At 40.5% G+C, this 20572-nt stretch overlaps 1 protein-coding gene across 12 annotated transcripts in view; it reads right to left on the reverse strand.

The window, feature by feature from the left end:
* Positions 1-20572, reverse strand: part of esrrga (estrogen-related receptor gamma a) — an 87052-nt gene that overhangs the window by 12032 nt on the left and 54448 nt on the right. For 10 of the 12 annotated variants that reach the window (XM_037247441.1, XM_037247446.1, XM_037247445.1 and 7 more), the window contains 2 exons: positions 13916-14026; positions 11227-11409 (listed from right to left, as the gene is read on the reverse strand). In XM_037247441.1, the coding sequence (XP_037103336.1) occupies positions 11227-11409; positions 13916-14026 (294 nt within the window). The remainder of the gene's footprint in view (positions 1-11226; positions 11410-13915; positions 14027-20572) is intronic. The other 2 variants (XM_037247443.1, XM_037247444.1) reach the window with 1 other exon arrangement.

The raw sequence follows: 20572 nt of genomic DNA on the forward strand, positions 1-20572 counted from the left end.
GAAACACACAAAAAAACACTAACTCATAGACAAACACACATGCACACGGACCTCAGGTTGTAGAGTTCAGAATGCAAGCCAAAAATATATTTCGAAGGTTTCGTAAAACCAATGTCTTGGAAATGGCGTAATAATAATAATAATTCATTAAATTTGTATAGCGCTTTTCAAAAACCCAAAGACGCTTGACGTAATGTTTGTGTCACATGCAAAATTGAATATTTACAAACAATAAACACACAACAATAATACAAACAATAATGTGAAAATCACCAATGTATTCGCGGATCGAAAAAACTGGTGAAAATCGCAACTATATTTGTTTAGACGAGAAAAATTTAAAAAGTAATTTATGTGTGGATGTACTACGTATGTGTGGATCCGAAAAATAACTGAACATCGCGGATTTATTTGTGTAAATAACTGACACAAATTTCTCCCCATACAAAATAGCTGTCAGTTGACAAAAACAAGAAAGCAAGACAAACCTTTGAGGGCTCGAGTAAATAAACAAGCAGAAAACCCCATCGATGTTAGAATATTAACTTTCTAACAAACATTTCACCCCTCCCCTGTACAGTTAATAAAAAAAAGTGAGAGGTAAAAAGATGAACAGGTGAGGTTGCGGTCTACTCTGATGATAAAATGACTTTGGGAGCAACATTGAGAGAAAAGTGACACCACATCAGTCACTTTTATTGCTTAGGAACACATTCATTATGTACATAATCACCTTCACCACCTCTCACATTGTTGGCTAAAATATCTTTCCTCCATTTCCTTAGCCTCCCGAGCCCCTCCGCCACCTCTCCTTGGACCGCACCCCCACTTTCCGAGCGTGTGCGGCCTCAGGGAGAGTGGAGCAGTCATAGGGCTGCGCTCGCCTCTAATCAGTGTGAACAGCCAGCTAATTACCAAACCCTCAGCCCTGGCTGACTGTTAATTGCATACATTAGACACCATCAGCAGCACTGGCAGATTAACACTTAAAATCTTCCCATTGCTTTAGTGGATATGAGTGTGTGTGAAACAGAGAGGAGCTTGTGTGTGTCAACCGCGCTGCCTCGGTGGTTGCGGCCGCTCATATTTAATAGTTAATTAGAGCCAAACCGGAGACGCGGCCACACCGAGGTGGCTGCGGGGTGTGGGTGCACCCGGGTCGCCTCGGAGGGGGCAGCGTGGAGGCCGGCCGGGGTCTCTGCGGAGACGCCAGATGGAGTGACATTAAGAGCACTGCAGTGGAGCCATTTCAAATAATAAAATATCAATATTTACATTTTAATTACCCACTTCCAGCTCCACCAGGGCTGTGTCAAATAATGTGCGCGTGTGGGTAGGCATGTGCCACTTGGGTCCTCTGAACTCCGTACAGAGTCGTGAGCCCCGCCCGACTGACAATCATCCACTCGGCTTGAGAGTGAACACACTAAATACACTCTTTTTTTTTTTATCTTTACTTTTTCCATCCTGCATCCTACTACTGCCTTTCATGATTCAATGCTGATGCAGGCAGGAATGACCACTGTGTGTGTGAGCGCGTGTGCGCGCGTGTGTATTAGCTTAGACGTGTTAAGTCTCTGTGGGTCTCACACACACTGACACTGCTGACAGACAGTTTTTCCAGAAAAAAAAGGTGAAGAGTGAAAAATGTAATTAGAGCTCCAGAATAAAGAGACAGTAGGAATAAAATGGATTGAAAAAATACAGTAAACAAAAAGAGTTATGAACAAATGAATCATATTCAGGCCACAGTCGAGTTCGTTTTGTGTTCTCTTTGAGATAATTCACACAATGAAGATGGCAATATATTGTTTTAAAGTATTCATACACTTCCTCAATTTTTCATAATTTTTATGATTTTAATCTACCAGGATCAGATCAAATAATGCCAATGCTAATGTTGTTTTAACTGTAGCTGGGACGTGAATAAGGAAAGACTCCTCTGTGCCCAAGACTGATTGTTTCTCTGTTGGGCCTCAACAGCGGGAATTGCCAGACAACAAATATTGGGTAATAACTATAATCACAAATGTTGTTTGCTGATAGAGTGCAACACAATGCAATTATTGGAAGAATTCCATGAAGATTCATTCAAACAAGAGATGAAGCTTCCGAGAGGATTTGAGATCAGACGGCGGGGTTTTAAAGCGACTCAGCTGTCTATGTATCAATCTGATCTGTAATGAATTCACATTTCCCAGTTTGTTCAATTAACCGCGTTGTGGCTGTCTATTGATCGCTTGCTGGATTACCTGCTCGGAGCAATTTCCTGTAATAACGTATTTTTCTGAAGAGGCCAAATCCCACAAGTATCAGAAAAAAAGGCCCATTGTATTTTATTCTCCAGTCTTGATGTTTCACTGAACTCTCACAAATGAGTTTGTCTTCCTTTAGATAGAAATGGATGGTTAGAGAGCTAAGAAATTAAAATTGCACATGTAATTAATTACAAATATTTATGTTTGACTGCTATAAAATCTACTCTACTCAAGATCTGATCAACACATGATGAATGCGTGAATAAAATCTTTCGATTGTAAAAAAATTCAAATTCTAATGGCCTCCTATCCACTAGTGCGGTGTCCATGTACGAGTTTATGAGGTGGTGTTGATTCTATCTTCCTAATCCCCCGTAGTTTCCCACAGAGCCACAAGCACACAAACTCCACAGGGATTAATTTAGCATTCACAGATTAGAGATATGCTCTCCAATATCTCACCATCATCATCATCATTCAGGATAAGCATGGAAGAGGGGATTCTCAACAAGGGAGGATTTTGAAGACAGACAAAATGAGAGAAAAGATGAAAATCGACGCACGTGGAGCTTTCTAAGCGCCTCGTAATGTCCTAGCTTGGAGACAAGAACATTAGGACCTCATTCCACATTCTCATCTGGGCCTGAAAAAAAAAAAAGAGCCCCGGCTGAAAATCTTAATTAATTGTCCAATAGTGCTGCAGGGTCATTATGCATTGCAATAAAGAAGCGTGTAATTATGAGATTTAACAGCCATTACAACGGCCAGGAACTCATATGTCATCATCAGCAAGCAAGCCAATGCTTTGCTTCGGCTGAGTGTGTGGCTTGATGGACGGCACACCGACACACAAGCGCAAAAAACATGTTTGGATTCTTTATGGTGGCCTTTCGTGTTCAAATAAACTCACAAAGGGAATGCCCAAACATAACTTGACAAATGTAAACGTAGATACCCAAAAGTACACCCCAAGATTCATTTTGGGTAGACGATGAGGTACGTAGCTACGATAGCGGCCTGCAGATGAAACATCCCATCAGCATGCTTATAAGGTGTGCTCAGATCGAACACAAAGAAAATGTAGAAGGTTTATGGTGCGTTAGCGTCGTAAATTAGCGCGTGCCCGAGTGCGTTTATGGACGCTGGCTGGAGCTGCGCCAGCGAGCGTGCAGGTCTATATGAGGACCAATGATTGTGACCTGACCGGACTTCACCAAATACATAACAATAATATTGAAAAGACTCTTTCAACTGCTTGTTTGCCGCTGAATGATCTCCTGAACGATGTAAATTTTTTGCATATTTGTTATGACTCATGATTTACTGCTTGGTTGTGAAGATGTGAAGAGGACTTTCAAAAATGTAGCTATATTGAGTTAAATAAATTGACATAAAAAAAAACCATTTGGTGTCTAAAGGTGTATAGTTTGCCTGATGCTAAGTCAGCTTCTACTTTAGTCTGCTGTCTGAAAAAAAAAATCCTCCACAGTAAAAGAAACCAAAAGCCAATCGCGATCCCTTTCTTTTGATAAACCAAGTCGCATTAACATGACTGATACTTATGGTGTTGTTGTTTTTTGGTGTACCTTTATGAAGAATATGGAAAAAAACAAAGGTGACATACTGCAGACTGTTGATAAACAATAATGGTGACAATAATTGGTGAACGGAATGATTGCAGCGAACAATATCATTACAAAGACACCGGCACACACACATACAATTATCCAAACTGTTTCCTATCAGCAGCTGAGTCTGCATGAGGTATCTCTTGTCTTTATGCCTATACGATATTTAGATGATTCCCCGTATGCGCGTGTGTGTTTTGTACGCGCACAAACCATACGTCCTCCTCAGCTGCTGACAGGCACGCTCTAATCCCATTTTACGACCTGCTTATCCTCTGATGGAATGGATGAATCATCCCGACTCTTATTTAAGAACAATGGATGGAAAATAGGGGAGAGGGGATGCGACAGACAAAAGAGAAAGAATATGGATGAGGAGGCCGAGGAGACAAAATGATGCCGAGGTAAACAATGAGGAAAAGTAAACAGATAAAGAAAAGCAAAAGGGAGGGAGGGAAGAACTATTTCATGGCTGTCTGTGAACTTTGCATGAACCGGCAGAAATAATGTGACGTCATGAAAACCCCTTGCTTCATGCATAGGTGAGCAATAAACTTATGTGTGAACTTTTATACGGATTTTGATGTGTGTTTATGCTCGGCACGCCGGCAGCAACAGAATCGGATGAGGATTTTTTGAAATGGAGTTTGGCCCCGTGCGAAATTATGATCATCTATCTTTATGCCCTCCGCCATCATATCCTATCAAATCACATCAAATCGTCTATCTTTCTCTTACACACACACATAGCGAAACAAATTGAAAGTAGTAAAAGCTGACTGTTTGCAAGTGACAACTCGGATGATGATGATGGGCTCCGATGCTGATTTATTTGTCACTACTCATCTCGTGTCACATATTGTGAAACTGTAAACGCCGCGCTGCGTGTTTGGATGTGAGCGGCTCCACATTGGATGTGTGACAGACACTATTCGATGCAGATTAGCCCGCGTGCTCGCATTGCGGGCTTGGTCTCGAAAGGCTGACAGATAAATGGATTTGGTTTGCTAATGTAATCAAGATAAAACAGCAATGGGCCGTTGAGTGCAGTATTGGTTTTTACACACCTACTGACAGTGCTTCCTGACTTTTACAAACAAAAACCTTAATTAATCTCGGCACTTTTAATGGGATCTGAGCTCATCGCTCTAACACTACAACTTGCGTGGAATATGCTATATATGCCGTGGAAAATACAAAGTTGGCTACAAAAACAGTTTGTCCTAATAAACAATTCAGAAATATTTGCGTTATAATTTACTGTCAATGATACCGTGATATGAACTTCAGGCTATATTGGTCAGTCCGACTACTACTACTACTCAGGTGACTTTTGAGTCGTTTTCAGTGTTGAAAGTTAATCTAACTTGGTGCGACACACGTGAATACAGTTATTGTGGCACTTGGTAGAATGTGTGAAAGGAAGAGTCATGCGTGCATATGCGTGTCTGTGTGATGTGTCGACTCGCACTGCTGTAAAGATGTTCAAGGTGTGTCACCAGCAACGTGTGACCTGATGAAGGTAAGTGTCACTGTGTGTGCGTGTGTCCCTTGGTCAGACACACAACAGAGGCAGACTGGCCCTTGGTCACATTCACGTTTTCACCTTGTCAAAACGTAGCCACACGTTTCTGCACATGCTTTGTAGTTGTACAAACTAACTGCAAACTACAACGAATGCTTTCTCATAAAACTGGTCAACAGGAAATTTTAATTAGAGCTGGCAAGTGTTCCGAAATGTATTTTTGGCGTGTATTTAAGAGAAATGTGTTAACTTATTTTTAGCACATCATGTTTTGAAGCTATTTCCATTTTTGTTAACTTTGACCAAGCGAAGTACGGATTCTAATGAGTTGTAATTTATAGCCATGATGCTTCCGAAAAAAAATGACATAAACCTAACCCATGATCCATGAATATTAATACATATATTATAATACCAATATTTCATTTTTTTAATTATTTACGTTTTCTATTATGATAACCTGATGTGCAGAGACAAAATAAGGGCAGATTTGCAATCAGTGCATAAAATAATATGATGTTTTTGTAAAGTCCGATTTTGAGTCTTACGTGAGCTCTTAACACATTGTGCGGTTGTTCACTTAATTGTTGTAGCTAGTGAGTGCATGTAGAACAACACATTTAGAAACAGATTCTAACACAAATTAACCATTAAAGGAAATACCAAAAATACACAACAATGGAAGGAAAGAAGAACATGCTTTCCTTTGTTTCCCCATATTGATGACGTGCTTCAATACCTTCAAGCTTTAACCCAATAAAGCAAGCTCGGCTTAATCCAAACATAAAGATCAGATATCAAATATTCTCACGCTAATTTGATTCCACCAATATTTGTTTTCATCTGCAAACAGGCACGTGCTTGTTTGTGTGGGCCGCAATAAGCGAGATGGGACGTCTCCAATGCAAAGATAAGAAGATGGACCACAAAAGGCGCCCATGCAAATACACACACAGGCACACATTTGGAACCAAGGCAGCGGCCTCTAAACATGTTACGCTGCGCCGGGAGAAACATGAATGGAAATCAAACACGCCTAGCAAGGCTATGAGAAAATCAACAGCAAATGGAGACACATCCAGGTTGATAAGCAGTGAAGAGCCGAGCCGAGATTAAATACAATTTCAAACCCTAATATACTATATTAAAACCGATTTGGATTGAATATGAGAACTTAGAAGTAGATTATCACGAAGCACTGCATACATGAAAGATATATTAGTAATCGGTGTCGACTCATTTTCTACTTACCCCCGCCCAAGTGTTAACAGCTTGACATGATGAATAGACACAAAATAAGCAGGTACAAATACAGTCGCGGTGTGTGTCAAGGTGAGCGTTTGCGTGTTTGAGGAGGCACTGAGCATGCTGTGATTGTCAAGGTGAACTAGTGTCGGAAGACAGAATGGGGCCAAAGCTGCCGCTGACTTTATAGTATGTGCGTGTTGTGTACACACACGTGACGTTTTATTGCAGGGAGGTAATGGTACTGAGACGACAGCACCGGGCGCAACTCACAGATGAAATGTGTGCGAGTGCGCAGAAGAAGATATTAACAAAAAGTATTGGACAGTGATGTCACGATATAGTGCTTCGAGAGTTTAAAAGGATATAGTAGTGTATGTGTTGAGGGATTGATAATCAGCTTCCCTAGGCTTCACTGAGAAGTTACATCACTACCACACGTTTATGCGATGAAGTGTCATAATGAGTGTCAGAGTTAATTTAGGGGGCTGCAGTGTCGCAGTCAAGTGCAGCCATTGATGAGAATATCTGCGTGTGTGTCTGCTGAGACCCGACATTTGATTTGCTAAAAGGAGCTGGACACCTCTATGAATCAATATTTGCTGAGAGTGTGAGTGCCTGACTGATTGACTGACTGCGAAGTCACTTGACTGACTGACTGGCTGATTGGTTGCTAGCTAGCAAGCAAGGTTGGTGACCTGGCTACATGATGCCCAAGATGGAACAAGGTTGGCTTGATAATAAAGAGGTTAAAAACACAGTGGCAAGAGGGTGAAGAGGGTCAGAGCGGGAGTAGGAGAGGGTGAGGAAGGTCACATGAACGGTTGAAGAGTTGGCAGGGGACTACTTGGCCATCAGGTCAAATGGTATTGTGTTAGAGGCGCTTTGCGGCTAGTGGAGCTAATGTATATGACACCCCCACATACAGCACCATTTACTTTGCTTCATTCAGTCATAAATGTATTCATGAGCTATAAGTCTTGACTAAAGTGTTTCTCCACTTTGTGTTTTCCTATTTCTCTTTACACAATGTATGATCACAGCATTGTCAAAATAATAAATTTAATTGAAAATAATACACGAAATAATTTTTTTATAGCATTAGGGTGAAAAAAATGATTTATGAAAAACAAACAACATGGTGCAATTGTCAAGGAAGAAGCTGGGATATTCGAGAATCTCTTGCCAATGACCTCTCACTTTAGAGACAAAGACTCTCCACACTTTGCTTTTTAGCCACAGATTCATATCGTCACAGTCGGGTGGACCCTCCAGAACTAATTTTAGTCTGTTTTAAACCATTTATTTACACAATAAAGGTTTTGCCGTCCGTAGCTGGCAAAAGGTTGAAATTTATATCCAAATGTATTCATTCAACATTTCTTGTTTTAATAAACAAATGAAGACTTTTGGTCAGTTTCCTTGTGGGGTTTTTATTTTTATTTTCAACTTATCGATCATTTGAAAGAGAATGTGGTTGATTAAATGTCATAGAATTGACAATCTGTGTAGTGATCAATAATGGGTTAAGCCAAAATGACAGATAGTACAAGAAAGCAAGGCGGCCATTTTAAAGTTTAGAGTTCCCAAATCCCCATGCAGATCACTTAAAAGAACAAACCTCCTTCACGTTCCCTTCAACCATTTTTACAGCTCAATCAAAATGAATCACGCTTATCCAGAGTGTCAAAATTGAAATGGAATGAAAGAAAGTGGAGGATGAGGAGAACCAAAAGTATCAGGAGATAGTGACGCAAGTAAATGGGGGCGGAGGTAATATCTTCTCTTGAATAAAGAAAAAAAAAGCAGTCTTATTGAAGACCTGAGGTTTTGCTAAAATACGGCATTAGAGCTTCTTGTTGGCCGATTGGTTCATTTGTTCGCTTCCTCGCTCCTCTGTCAAGTCAAGTGCTCGCCTTGCCTGCCTGTCTTGGCCTTTTGTGTGGCCATGTCTAGATAAGAGCGACCGGCATGACTGGCCGCTCGCTCGTCATTTAGCTATTATGAAGAGAGAGGGAGACAGTGGATGAAAAGAGCAGACAAATTGCCTTTTCTTTTCATTCACACTCTCATTGGCTCCTGTTTAAATATTTGCCGGGCCTTCTCTCTCACCTGACTGCTCCTCATTCCTCCTTCATTCACACGCACACACTTGACTGTGACATGTGGCCTAATATCTGACTGCAGTTGTCTCCTGGAGAGCTATTAAAATGAGGTCTTCTCTGCGCTAACTCCTATTATTGGACACCACAGGCCTGGGATTCATAACATTGCATATTTCCTCAAATTGTGGCTTCTGCTTTAATTAATCACCAGGTATGCAGTTTTTACCCACCTAGTCAATTGCTGTACACATTCGATCGCCATAATTCACTGCTTCATTGTGTGCTACTGTGAAAACTTGCTTAATCATAAATTGTATTAAGTATTGTTTTAAATCACAATATTTATATTTTGGAGAATAGAGACTGTGGAGAGTTCTTTACTCTAAGCCGCTGCCTTGATTGCCCACTGACACTTTGTACCCATCCATTTTGACAAAACGCTTCTTTAGTTTACCCACTTATAGGCCGACAAATATAATCATGAATTTCATTAAGAATTGATATTCTGACATAGAATGATGCATGTTTTATTGGAATATCTTGTCATCACCATTATAATTCAATTGCGTTAAAATATGCCTATGAGTAAAAGTTACCACTCTAAGAAGAAAAGTCTGTCAATCTCTGCAATGGAGTAAATAAACACTCTTGGCAACTAAATGAGGAAATAAAGTCAAGTACACACAACTTTGAGTGTTTGTCTTTGTGATACAGAATTTGCGTGCATCTATGTAAATTCTCAATGCCGTTTTTATTTCTCATCCCATTACATCTCTCTCCTCATACACGTGTGTGTGCTTTAATATTCTTTGCGGGATATCAAGAGACACACACTCGCTGAAACCTCATTTTCCTCCTCTAATGACATATCAAATGTTTGCATATAGGCCATATCAGTATGGAAATGCACGCAGGCGTACAAACCAAGCCTTAGAATAAAAGAAGCAATCAAAGTGATGTGTGTGTGCGTTGTGCGTGCGTGAGCGAGCGCGTGTTGTCACCAGTTTGGACGAGCCTGTGTGTCAAACATGACTTGCAGCGCATATAGACACACACGCGTGTACACACACAGCCCGGCCTTGTTATCCGGGGGCCTGTCTCGCAGGCAGCCTCTCTAACGCTGAGTGATGTTTAAATTAGTTTACAATTTAGCCTCCTCGCTATCTGCAGACGGCTCTTAACTCAGCGTGCGCGCGTGTCGTGTTGTTGTGTGCGGGCCTTTGTGCATGTGTGAGCGTAACAAATTGTTGCCAGTACGGCAGACATCTAATGACTTCAAATTAGCTGCCTGGCGCTCGCCTTGACACGTTGTTACCACTGTTCCCAGCCTCTGTGTATGTGTCACCATGTGTGTGTGTGCGTGAGCAGCGCAGCGCAACCATATCATGAAGCATAAATTGGCTTCACCTCTCCTCACTCTGCCTCTGTCTTTTTTCTCTTTGTCTCTCTCCATCAATTTGATTAAAAAATTACTGTAGCATAGCAAGAAAAGTGCGCGCGCGTGTGTACGCGTGTGCGTTCATAAGAAAAGCGTCTACGTGTGCGTGCACACTCGTGCAAATGAATAGAATACAGTAGCATTTATTCGATTGAAAAGAAAAGAATAGACGAGTTAACCTTCTTATCTTACATGGAAGAGGATAACAAATGTTGAAGTCCGGCATTTCGCTCTGAGAATCCTTTCCACTCAACACTAGATCACTTGAGAAGTGTGTGTGCACGTGTGTTGTGTGTATGTGAGCGTGAGTATTAGATCAGTGTTCAGTGTTGTAAACAGAGCTGTGGATTGCCTCGCTCTGTCGTCTAATCACGCCATCTCTCCGGCGCCGAGCAATCGTTGCTCTGTGCGCGCACACAACCGCTCACACGCGCACTTTAGCCTGTGGATAACCAGGTTAAGCTGGGCCTCGTCTCTTGTAAAAGAAGGGGAGGAAGCAAAAAGGAAAAGGAGGAAACTGAACAAGTCAAGTTTTTAAATGCAAAAATAACTTTTGGCATGTGGATCAATGACCGACATGCTTGCTCACTGTCTGCACAGAGATCAATACAAGCCATGTTCATCTCCGTTTCCTTCTCTTCATTCATTTCGATTTTCACATTTATTGATAAAAAGAATTCGATATTGGATCGGAGAGCCTTGTTAGGAATGCCATTGACTGCATCGTAATTGATTGAGACGGTTTAATATTTATTCTGATCTGCGTATCATTGCTATGCAATAAGACTATCCGTCTCATCAACCCACCCACCCTTGTATGGATTGAATATATATGTTGTGTACAATGTGAAAGCAGTTGGTTGGCCAGATGGAGGTGTCAAGAGTTCAAACTGTCTGGGTGTGGGGATTGACGTGAAGGGTCACATCATAAGTGTAAGCAACACCAAGTAAGCATTGGCCGTGTGTGTGTGCGTGCGTGTGTGTGTATGGTATCGCAGTATGCACACAAATTTAGCAGGCCTCCTACCTGGGATGTGCTTGGCCCAGCCAATGTTGACCACCAGCTCTCTGTCAGCCAGGTCGCACAACGTAGTCAGAGCCTTGATGTCGCTGTCAGGTACTGTTGGGTCGGGCATGGCGTAGATCTTCTCTGGTTCAGCCACCAGCAGGTGAGAGACGATTTTGTTATCTGCAAGGCAGCCAAAGGCAACTGACATGACCACCAGACGAGGAGAAAGACACAAAGACAGAGAGAGAGTGAATATATATATTTATCTACATTTGAGCAAGATGTTTCACACCAGTGCAGGCTAAGAAATCATCAATACAAGAAAAAGTCACATGTAAAGACCTCAAAGAGATGACACGGATATTTGACGCTGAACAGATACATACATAATCATTCAGATACACAATTTCACATGCAAATCACACGGTATAATATGCCACCGCTTATGATTGCAAGAGCGTCTGATTAGCCATGAAATGTTCAGGCAAAACACTCATTATTTGCTCAAGTCATTTTTATAGACAGTGTAAAAAAAGACTAATTAGATTCAATAATGTGAAATGAATAGCGACCATTAGGAATGGAGGCAAGGCATTCTCGTGCATTTTAGAGCAGAGGGAAGGCCCATGTTTATTTATTGTATATTTTTTTTAAATGTACAGATTGGCTAGGATAGTTATATTTTGTGTGTACTATGTCAAATAGTTTATTATTATTATTATTCAATATTGTATTGTATTTTCTACAATGAATGGGTTAACCAGTTATTTAATAAGAAAAAAGAATGCATAAAAAACACTTGAACTGACTTTCTTTCTTTTTTTTGGGATGGGGAAGCTAAATAAATGCAATAAATACTTCAGTACTTGGGACTCAATGAAAGCGGACCTTTGTTTATATTTCAAATCTTTTCGGTAATCCAGTGTTTCGCTTTTCTGGTAATTTAATATTGATAGGGTTTGAATGGTATCATTATCTGCCCTTTCATTGCACCAATCAAGAACGGTCTTCCTAATTTTTGCTCTACCACCATTTGTGCAATGACAATAAAGGTTCAAATCAAGTAATTCAATGTTATCATAGAAAGAACATCATTATTGCGGCGATGCTTCAAAAGGGCACGCGGTGCTGCCTCTCGTTTCCCACCTCAAAGACGATCATCAATAACATGTAAGAGGGAGATAATAGTAAAAGGCAAACAGCTCAGCCAGTAATAGTGACATGTGGTGATGAGATCTCAATGGCCATTAGCAACATAGATATCCTGCTCCCAAATTAATCCACTGACTAATCAAGCTGAGGAATGACAACAGAGAAGAGCTAAGAGGAGTCACAACAAATAAGGAATTGAGTGTTATGGTTTAAAAATATCAGTTTATACACATGTAATTGTTCGTGTTGCGAAGGTAGAAACAGGCGAACAAACATGTACATCCAATATATCTATCTATATCTGCAAATACATTTTATTTAATGTTTCCTTAATGAGAATCAATGCAAGACCATTTCCAAACACTGAGCTATTGTCCTATTCTCACACAATCAATGTGGACATTGTAGATTTGGTTAGACATAAATGGGCTGCAGGAGAAAAATAGGTACTTAAATATATACATGGAGTGTTACTTTTATTTTATTTACTTTTTTTGCTGGTGATTTTTGTGGGTCTAGAACAGTGGTATTTCATCAACCCAAAACTCAAAAGCTTCAAATTTTCCACCCTCCAACAAGTCAGTGTTACTCAACCCTGGGAGGAAGTTGAAGGAATAAGTACCTCTTGAACTTTTCAAAAATGCTCTAAAAATTTCAAACCAAAGTTTAATCAAACTAATAACAATCCGAAAGTCAATAGGAGTGGGCATATGTCGGGGAAGTTTGTCATTCTGTTTGTGGAAGCTACTGATCAGAGTGTATTTGTTCATACAATAACATGGCCACAATCGAATGATCCCTTCATTTCTATGATTAGTGGTGCAGAATTTAGCCTAAGCTCTCATGCAGCCATTCAGCATATTGGACTAAATCAGAATATGCTCCAGATTTAAGCAAAATGGGCTTTAGGGAGCAAGCTGCTAAACACCACTCAATCTCCACTGCAAGTATGCATGTGTGTGTATGTGTGTGTGAAACCAGACGGTTAGCTAGAGAGCTAACTGTAGTTTGATGTGGTTGCCAGATTGGATTTAATCCGGATTAAATTTCTGGCTGGTCTCTCCCTCCCTAACGTGCGTGCTCCTCCTCTTCTCCATCTCTGGGTTCACCTCCCATCTTTCACTCTTGCTCTTGTTCATTTTCCAATCATCAGCTTCTGGCTCGGAGTGGACTTGACAGTAAAAACAGCAAATCCGGCCAGAGCTAAATGAATATCTTTAGAGTAAAATATGACACGTATAAAATGTTATGACCCTAAACTGGTAGCTGTAGAAACAAGGAAATAAACTAAGTCCCAAACAGATGGGCTTCTCACCACCCTGCGTCCATTTATATGTGTGAGCGTGTGTGTGTTTGTGTATGCGAGTGCGTAGCCCTTTTTTAACGGTCCAACTGTTGTCTACAAGAACACGGCCTGCGTGCAATCATGCAATATTAGTGGAGACATTGTTATTGTTGACCTCTGCAGGTATGAAGAATCCTACCCTTGAAATCCAACCTGGACAAGGAGTACATGCATTTGTATGTGTGTGTATGTGCACGTGTGTGCTCTTACATGGCTTCTTGGCAGGCAGAGCCAGCTGAGGGTTCAGATAAGGACTGTTATCGGCATCTATCCGACGTTTATACTTCTGTCTTCCACCGCGGACCCTGTCCAGACGAACACCTGGAAACAACGCAGGGATATAATAAAAAAATGTTAATTGCAGCACTACGCCAATGTTAAACCGAAAACAATCACTTAGTACAAGTAAAATGTTTGCTTTCATGTGAAGTCAATGTTTTTGTTTGTAGAGGGTAGAATATGCAAATAATACAAACAAACTTGCTCTTAATAACACATAGAGAAATCAATCTGAGAGCAAAAGTAACTCACACATCGTTTTTGTACACTCTCACTACTTCTTTTTCTGAGGCCAATTGCTATCTCGCTCTTTCTTCCTCTGTCACCTTAATTAATTGACACAAAGGAGCTCTAATTTAATTAGGCTTGTCTCTCGGGGTATTGGATGTTACCGTGGTTACCACTTAAAAATGGATAAGGAAGACATAGGTGTCATGTGCCCTGGAGAAGAAAAAAAAAGGACTCCTTTTAGGGTAATGTAATGGGATTAATAACAATATTTTTTGCATGGCTTTTGACTAATTAATTGGACTCCAAACTGCTAAGCCTTTTGCTAAATTGACCTCTGGATACCGGTTTCATTGTTATAGTGATACCTTGAGAAACCTTTCCAGATACAAGCCATTGTTTGGTTGATAAAAAGTTTGAACGTCTCTATAGTTCCCCCAGGAGGAATAAGTACAATGTCCTAAACTGACGCAAATGATGTGGCAAAAAATAATTATTTTTTTCCATTTTATTTAATCATGACATGAATTCTATTTTTCTGAAAAATTTGTTCTTTTAAACTGGATAAATGACATTTCAACTTTGAGTTACAAGTATGGTCACAGAACAAATTAAACTCCTATCTCAAGGCGACTCCGTTTTAGCTGATGTTTTTGTTAAGAAAAATATAAACCAATACATTATTGCTTGGTTTCACAAAGTATTTCCGTAGTGTCTGGTTTTAAGACAAAACATTCGACAGCCAAAGAATCACAGAATTAAGCTTACTTAGATAACAAAATGAGAACTAATCATTTTATAAAGGCTCACATCCATTTGTTTAATTAAGACACTACTTTTTGTGGGTGCGTGCGCAAAAAAAGAGACGAGAGTAAAGGCATTTTAAGGATAATCCAGTGAAGATTATTTTCTTAGTTTAACAAGCAAAACTAATCTGTGGAAGAGCTGCACTTGCTATCTTGCCAACGCACGCAGACAATGATTGTGAATTAGTGGATTATTGGCACAAAAGAGGGAGTGAATATTAACGGGAATGTTTGTTGTGCCAACATGTTATTTACAATTAGTAGTAAGAGTTCATGCATACAATATAGATAACTCATGCTAAAATTGAAAAAACATTTTTGACACACAAAATAAACATTTATATAACTAATTAAAAGTAACTATAATAATATTGAATAAGTCCTTTCTTTTTTATTTTCATCAATTAATATCATACATGAACTTTCAGGGTTCATTTTCAATGTATTTAACTTGACAAACAAAAATGTTTGTGTGTGTGAGTTAGAGAGTGGGGTGGGGGGGGGTCTGACAATCCAGTTGCAGTGGGGGAGCAGTGTCAGCAAACGGTCAAGAAACTCTGAACAGCAGGAGTTCAAAAAGCACTTCTCCATCAAATATACATGCACTAAGCATCTACAATGACCCGGGACACACAAGCAGCCTGCTCAGCCCTGCACCTGCACGGACAAACGTTTGGGCTCATCTTGGAGTAATGGCTTGCCGATGCACGCTAATCTGAAAGAATTAGAAACACTTTCTTCCGGAATAACTGTGATGAGCCGATCCCCCCCCTCCCCCCCGCTCTCCCTTGTAACTTAAAAGGACCGGCAGTCACTTCATAAAGAGCCTTCTCTAACTACCTCATCTATTTTCCACCAAATTAACTCTCCCCCGGTGCTGATTAATGATCAAATCTAAATGAATCAAATTAAAAATTGAAAATTATATTTCCAAAGCCTACAAAAAAAGAGACGGGGGGGAGGCAAGGGCGGAGAGTGGAAGTGCTTTAGCTCTTCCTAACAAATGAGCCTTCAAATCATAAAGAATGGCGTCGGGAAAGAGAGGGCAAAGAAAATGTAGGCTAGATGTGGGCTGGTAGCTAAAAATGCACGAGGGAGAGCACAATAAATGAGTTTATGGGAGCCGAATGGAAATAAAATGTTGATAAAAGATGAATGAAGAGAAGATTGTGATGGGGGAAAAAAATTAAAAGGTTGGGATGGTTGAGGGTTGTAATGCATGGCCCAGTTAAAGGGAGTCGAACATTTAAAGGATGGAGAAAGAAAGTGGGAACGTTAGCGCTAATAAATGAAAGGTTGAGAATAATGAGAGTGGATTGAGACTGAAGAAGTCCTCAGATGGACAAAGCATGGGCCAATTCACTTCTACTTGACAGATCTAAGAGGAAGGCTGGATAAAGATTTCGCATCGCCTATTATGTTTTGAATTGTTCTTTATGGAAGCTATATGATATAAATGCTCATTTGTGGTAATGGAAATAAAAGTCTGTTCTTAACTGGATAAATAAAGGCTAAATGAATCTAGATGTGAGGAAAACGTTGAAGTCGATAAACTCCACAAAGAATTATTGTCCTAAACATGTGAGTGAAAAATCCTCTGTAAATTATCCAATCTGAAGATGAATAGACAAAAAATATGATTAGCATTAAGTTGACATCAATCTTTAAAACGTCGATGCAAAATAGCTAAGTCGACCAATGTGACTTTAGAAAGAACATTTATAATTTGGCATCTTTTTTGAAAGCTGATGACGGGCAGTTGAACAACAATGCTGAAATACAAAAGAAGAGTGATTTCAACGGGCTGATGATGTTAGGTAAGTCGTGTTAGAGTCAGGGCAAATCAAACGGATTGAGGGGTGACCAAAAAGTCCAACGAGAATGTGCTGACAGTGAGTGAGAGAAAAAGAAGTCAGGCTGAGAGAAGACCTTAGCTAATGCCGAGACAAAAAAAAATAAAGCCTCTGACTTTGTCAAGACGAAAAAAAAATATCTGCCCACACGGCAACTCCATATTCTAAAAAATGTGCTTGTTTCTGCTGAGGACATTCAAGATGACAGAATTTGCATTTTCTTTATTGCTGCTGTAGTTTGACTAAAGGTAAAGGAGGGCTTGAATTAAAAGATAAAAATAAAAAGCTGATATTGAAATATTGAGGTTATGGCACGGTGAGGAACGTGTGTGTGTGTCACGAAGTGTCTTTTTCATTTATTTATTTTTTCCTAAAGATCAGATCACATATGACCAGCCGTGCCTGAGGGAGCGGGCAGGTGGCTGCGGTCACTCTTGAGTGAATATGTGTGTGTGTAAGAAGGTGGCCATGTGTTTGAGTTCAGTGTCAGGTCCCTTAAAAAAAATAAAAAATACAAATAAATTTCTCCAGTCAATGATTCCCCCTTTCTAGGACCCAAATCATGCGTTACATTGACTCGTGTTGTCCTCCCCCCAAAAAAATAAAAATAAAACCAAGTGTTTGTGTGACAGTGGTCCACTTAGTCTGAGTTCACTCCTTTCTGGATGGGCTGCAACCAGATGCCGCATACTCACACACACACATCCACATTTGCATGCACACACACTTAGTGAGGAAAGACTACAGGCCAGATTTAGCTGCATGCTTCCCATGAGGAAGCACCAGACGCCACCAGTTGTCTGGCGCGTCTCTCCTCCTTCACTTTCTCATCTGGTCTCTTTCCCAGCATCTCTCTGCTCTCCTTTTCCTTTCATTCTATGCATTCTTCTTATTTCCTCCAACCTATTAATTTTCATTAATCTGGTCTGCTAATGAAGGAAAGTTGCTAAAAGTGGCAGGGGAATATTGAATTAATAAACCGGGATTGTTATCAAAACAAACTACTGCCTTAATTCCATAATTGTAAAATTGTTAAAAATCCGCATTGCCCTTACAAGATTGACAGATATGGTAGCCTTAAAGGGTCAAAAGATACCCCACTGGTTGTGCTTTAGTTCGGGACGTAACCTCCATGAACTACAATTACTTTCTTTGCCTCTGAACGTCACATGACCAAACCCAAAAGACAGCTAAGAGTACATGTGCGCTATGATGTCATTTTCAGTTGACAGCAAAGTGGTGGTACAAGGTAAAATGGCCGCTCCTGAGCTAAATAAAAGCATGTAGTCTTTTCTGCTGAATTCTTTCCATAGAACCAATATTAATCACAATACCGTATTTACACTGAGAGCTGCGGGGTTGGGGGCAAGCAAATATTTTATTATAAAAAAAAACTTGAGTCGACTTTCACTTTTAAAAAAAGTTTTAAAGAATTATGACTCACAAGAGGAGCGGCATAGGGACGAAAATCACACACACAGAAAGAAAGTCTTATACACAGATTGTGGCATTCCACCCAATCTCCCTCATTAGGTCTTGGGGAGCATGGCCAGAGTTGGCACGAGCTACAGCGTGTGTGTGTGTATCTGTGTGTGAGGCCACATGCCAAGGTTTATATGAGCGGCGCGTGGTCTTGTGTCCCTGCTAGTGGACCATCTGAATCCAGCTGGCCGTTTACGACTTGATAGAGATGAAGGCTCTGGTCCCGGCCCGGACATGTTGCGTCTCTTTGAAGCAGGACGCGTGTGACGTGGCGTCATCAAAGCCAGCCGCACCGTTTTCAATAGCGGCATATGCACGGTACACATGCACCCGCCATTCCTGCCAAAACCTTTCATGTTCAATTGTCTGCTGCGCGTTTTGTATTCACATCACGGCACTTTATTTCGATGCCAGACCTTTTTTTCGGGGGGTCCAAATGCACATAAAGTGCGTTTAAAAGGGAGCAAATCAAATAGCTAACACAGACTCCCCTGGTGATCGTTTAGCCCTCGTCTGCTTCATTATTTTCTGCCAATCTTTTACCTGCAATCATCCCCACCTCATTCCCGCCACACGCAAATACTTCTCCCTAAGCCCCGCCCCTACGACCTTTCGGGCTTCAGCTGACGCATCATTATGACCTCATTAAAAATGGACAGACAGTCATTGCCAGAGGGGAAGTTCTCATAATAAAGTCAGGCTTTTTAATTGCCTCGCTCCAGAAATTAGCTGCTCCATATTGGTGGGTGGGCGTCCCCATGTTGTTTCGCTTGCCGCCTGCCTTCCTCTGCTTGTTTACTCCTCTTCCTGCTTCCCTCTTTAAAGGGCTGCATGTGCTTGGAATTTGAATGATACTGCTGATCAAGCGCATAAACTCTAAGGTCACTGATGGTGCAGTGGGTCAATCGCCTGACTTCCATGCAGGTGAGCAGTCAAGAGTGTAGTGCGTCCAAAGTCAGCCGGTTTAGGCTCCAGCTCACCCGACAGCCTCAGCGACATCGAAAATGGATGAGTGGATGGATGTCAAACCTGATCGATGCTGTTGCTGATGTCAGGGTTGTACATAACATGTTATGTCCAGCCAACCTATGAAAACATCTTTTACTATGTTACATTTTTTGACACACAGCCAAATTTATCATGAGATTTTTCTTTTTTTTTGGAGTATATTTTTGCATCATATTGCTTTGTTTTAATTTTTGTAAGCTTTAAGTGCAAGACAACTATAAAAGTCATCCATCGTGGATGGTTTCTTTAAAAATAGGAATTATCGAATAATCACAGTTATGTGATACTAAAGTTGGGAAAATATTGCAATAAACACACACTATCAGTGTTTGCTCTGCTGTAAACTCAGCTAGTCCTGTTATCCTTGTAAAGAAATAATTTATTCTGCAGCGTTTATGTTGGATTGTAGTAGATTGCAGGCTAGACAGCAGTTTGCAGTAATCCCTTACAGATGAAAGCAACGATAAAGGACTATGTTTACTTCCTCTAAAGTGCTATTCATCTCCTCCCATTCTGCTTTAGGATGCAAAATGTGAAAAACTTCAATGAGCCATGTTGTTATGTAGAGTGGGACCCTGTGTATTAGATTCAGACCTACCGGTACAAATGGGATGGCTGTGGTCTGTCAACTTGATGTATATTGTATATATATAAATATATATGGGCCTAGTATTGTGTGCGTGTGTCTTTGTGTGAATGATGTATGTGCAGCCACTAAATGCTGCTATTTGTTTTCCTCGCGATACAATGAAAGCATTTAATAATAAATTGTAAAGCTCAAGTTGAGTTTTTCAGCTTTCCTCAGACAAATAATATGAGTTGAAGCTGCCAATAATATGTGGATTGGTCCGATGCACGTGCATGCAAGGAGACTTATTGGACACAACGGGAGATGAAACATGGCTTCTGCCAATGTGAGATTGACTAGGAGAACAAACGTTAAGGGAGCAGCTTGTTGGGAGGGAATAAAGGGCGGGGGGGACTCAAGAAGAGATGAGTTGGCATTTATAGTGGAGGGAAAGGTTTTGTTGCACTCCTGGGAAAAATATCGTTTCTTCTGCTTATTTACAACACCATCTACATGCTGTTTGCTAAGGTTTTGCACTATGTCATGTCAAAGAGGCAATACAAAAAGCTGTATCAGAAAATTGTCACAAGAGGTGCTTATGTTTATGTGTGCTTGTCGCTTTGCAGTTCACTGCATGATAAGG

This window comes from Syngnathus acus, chromosome 3 (assembly GCF_901709675.1).
Source record: "Syngnathus acus chromosome 3, fSynAcu1.2, whole genome shotgun sequence".
In the NCBI taxonomy this organism is placed as follows: Eukaryota; Metazoa; Chordata; class Actinopteri; order Syngnathiformes; family Syngnathidae; genus Syngnathus; species Syngnathus acus.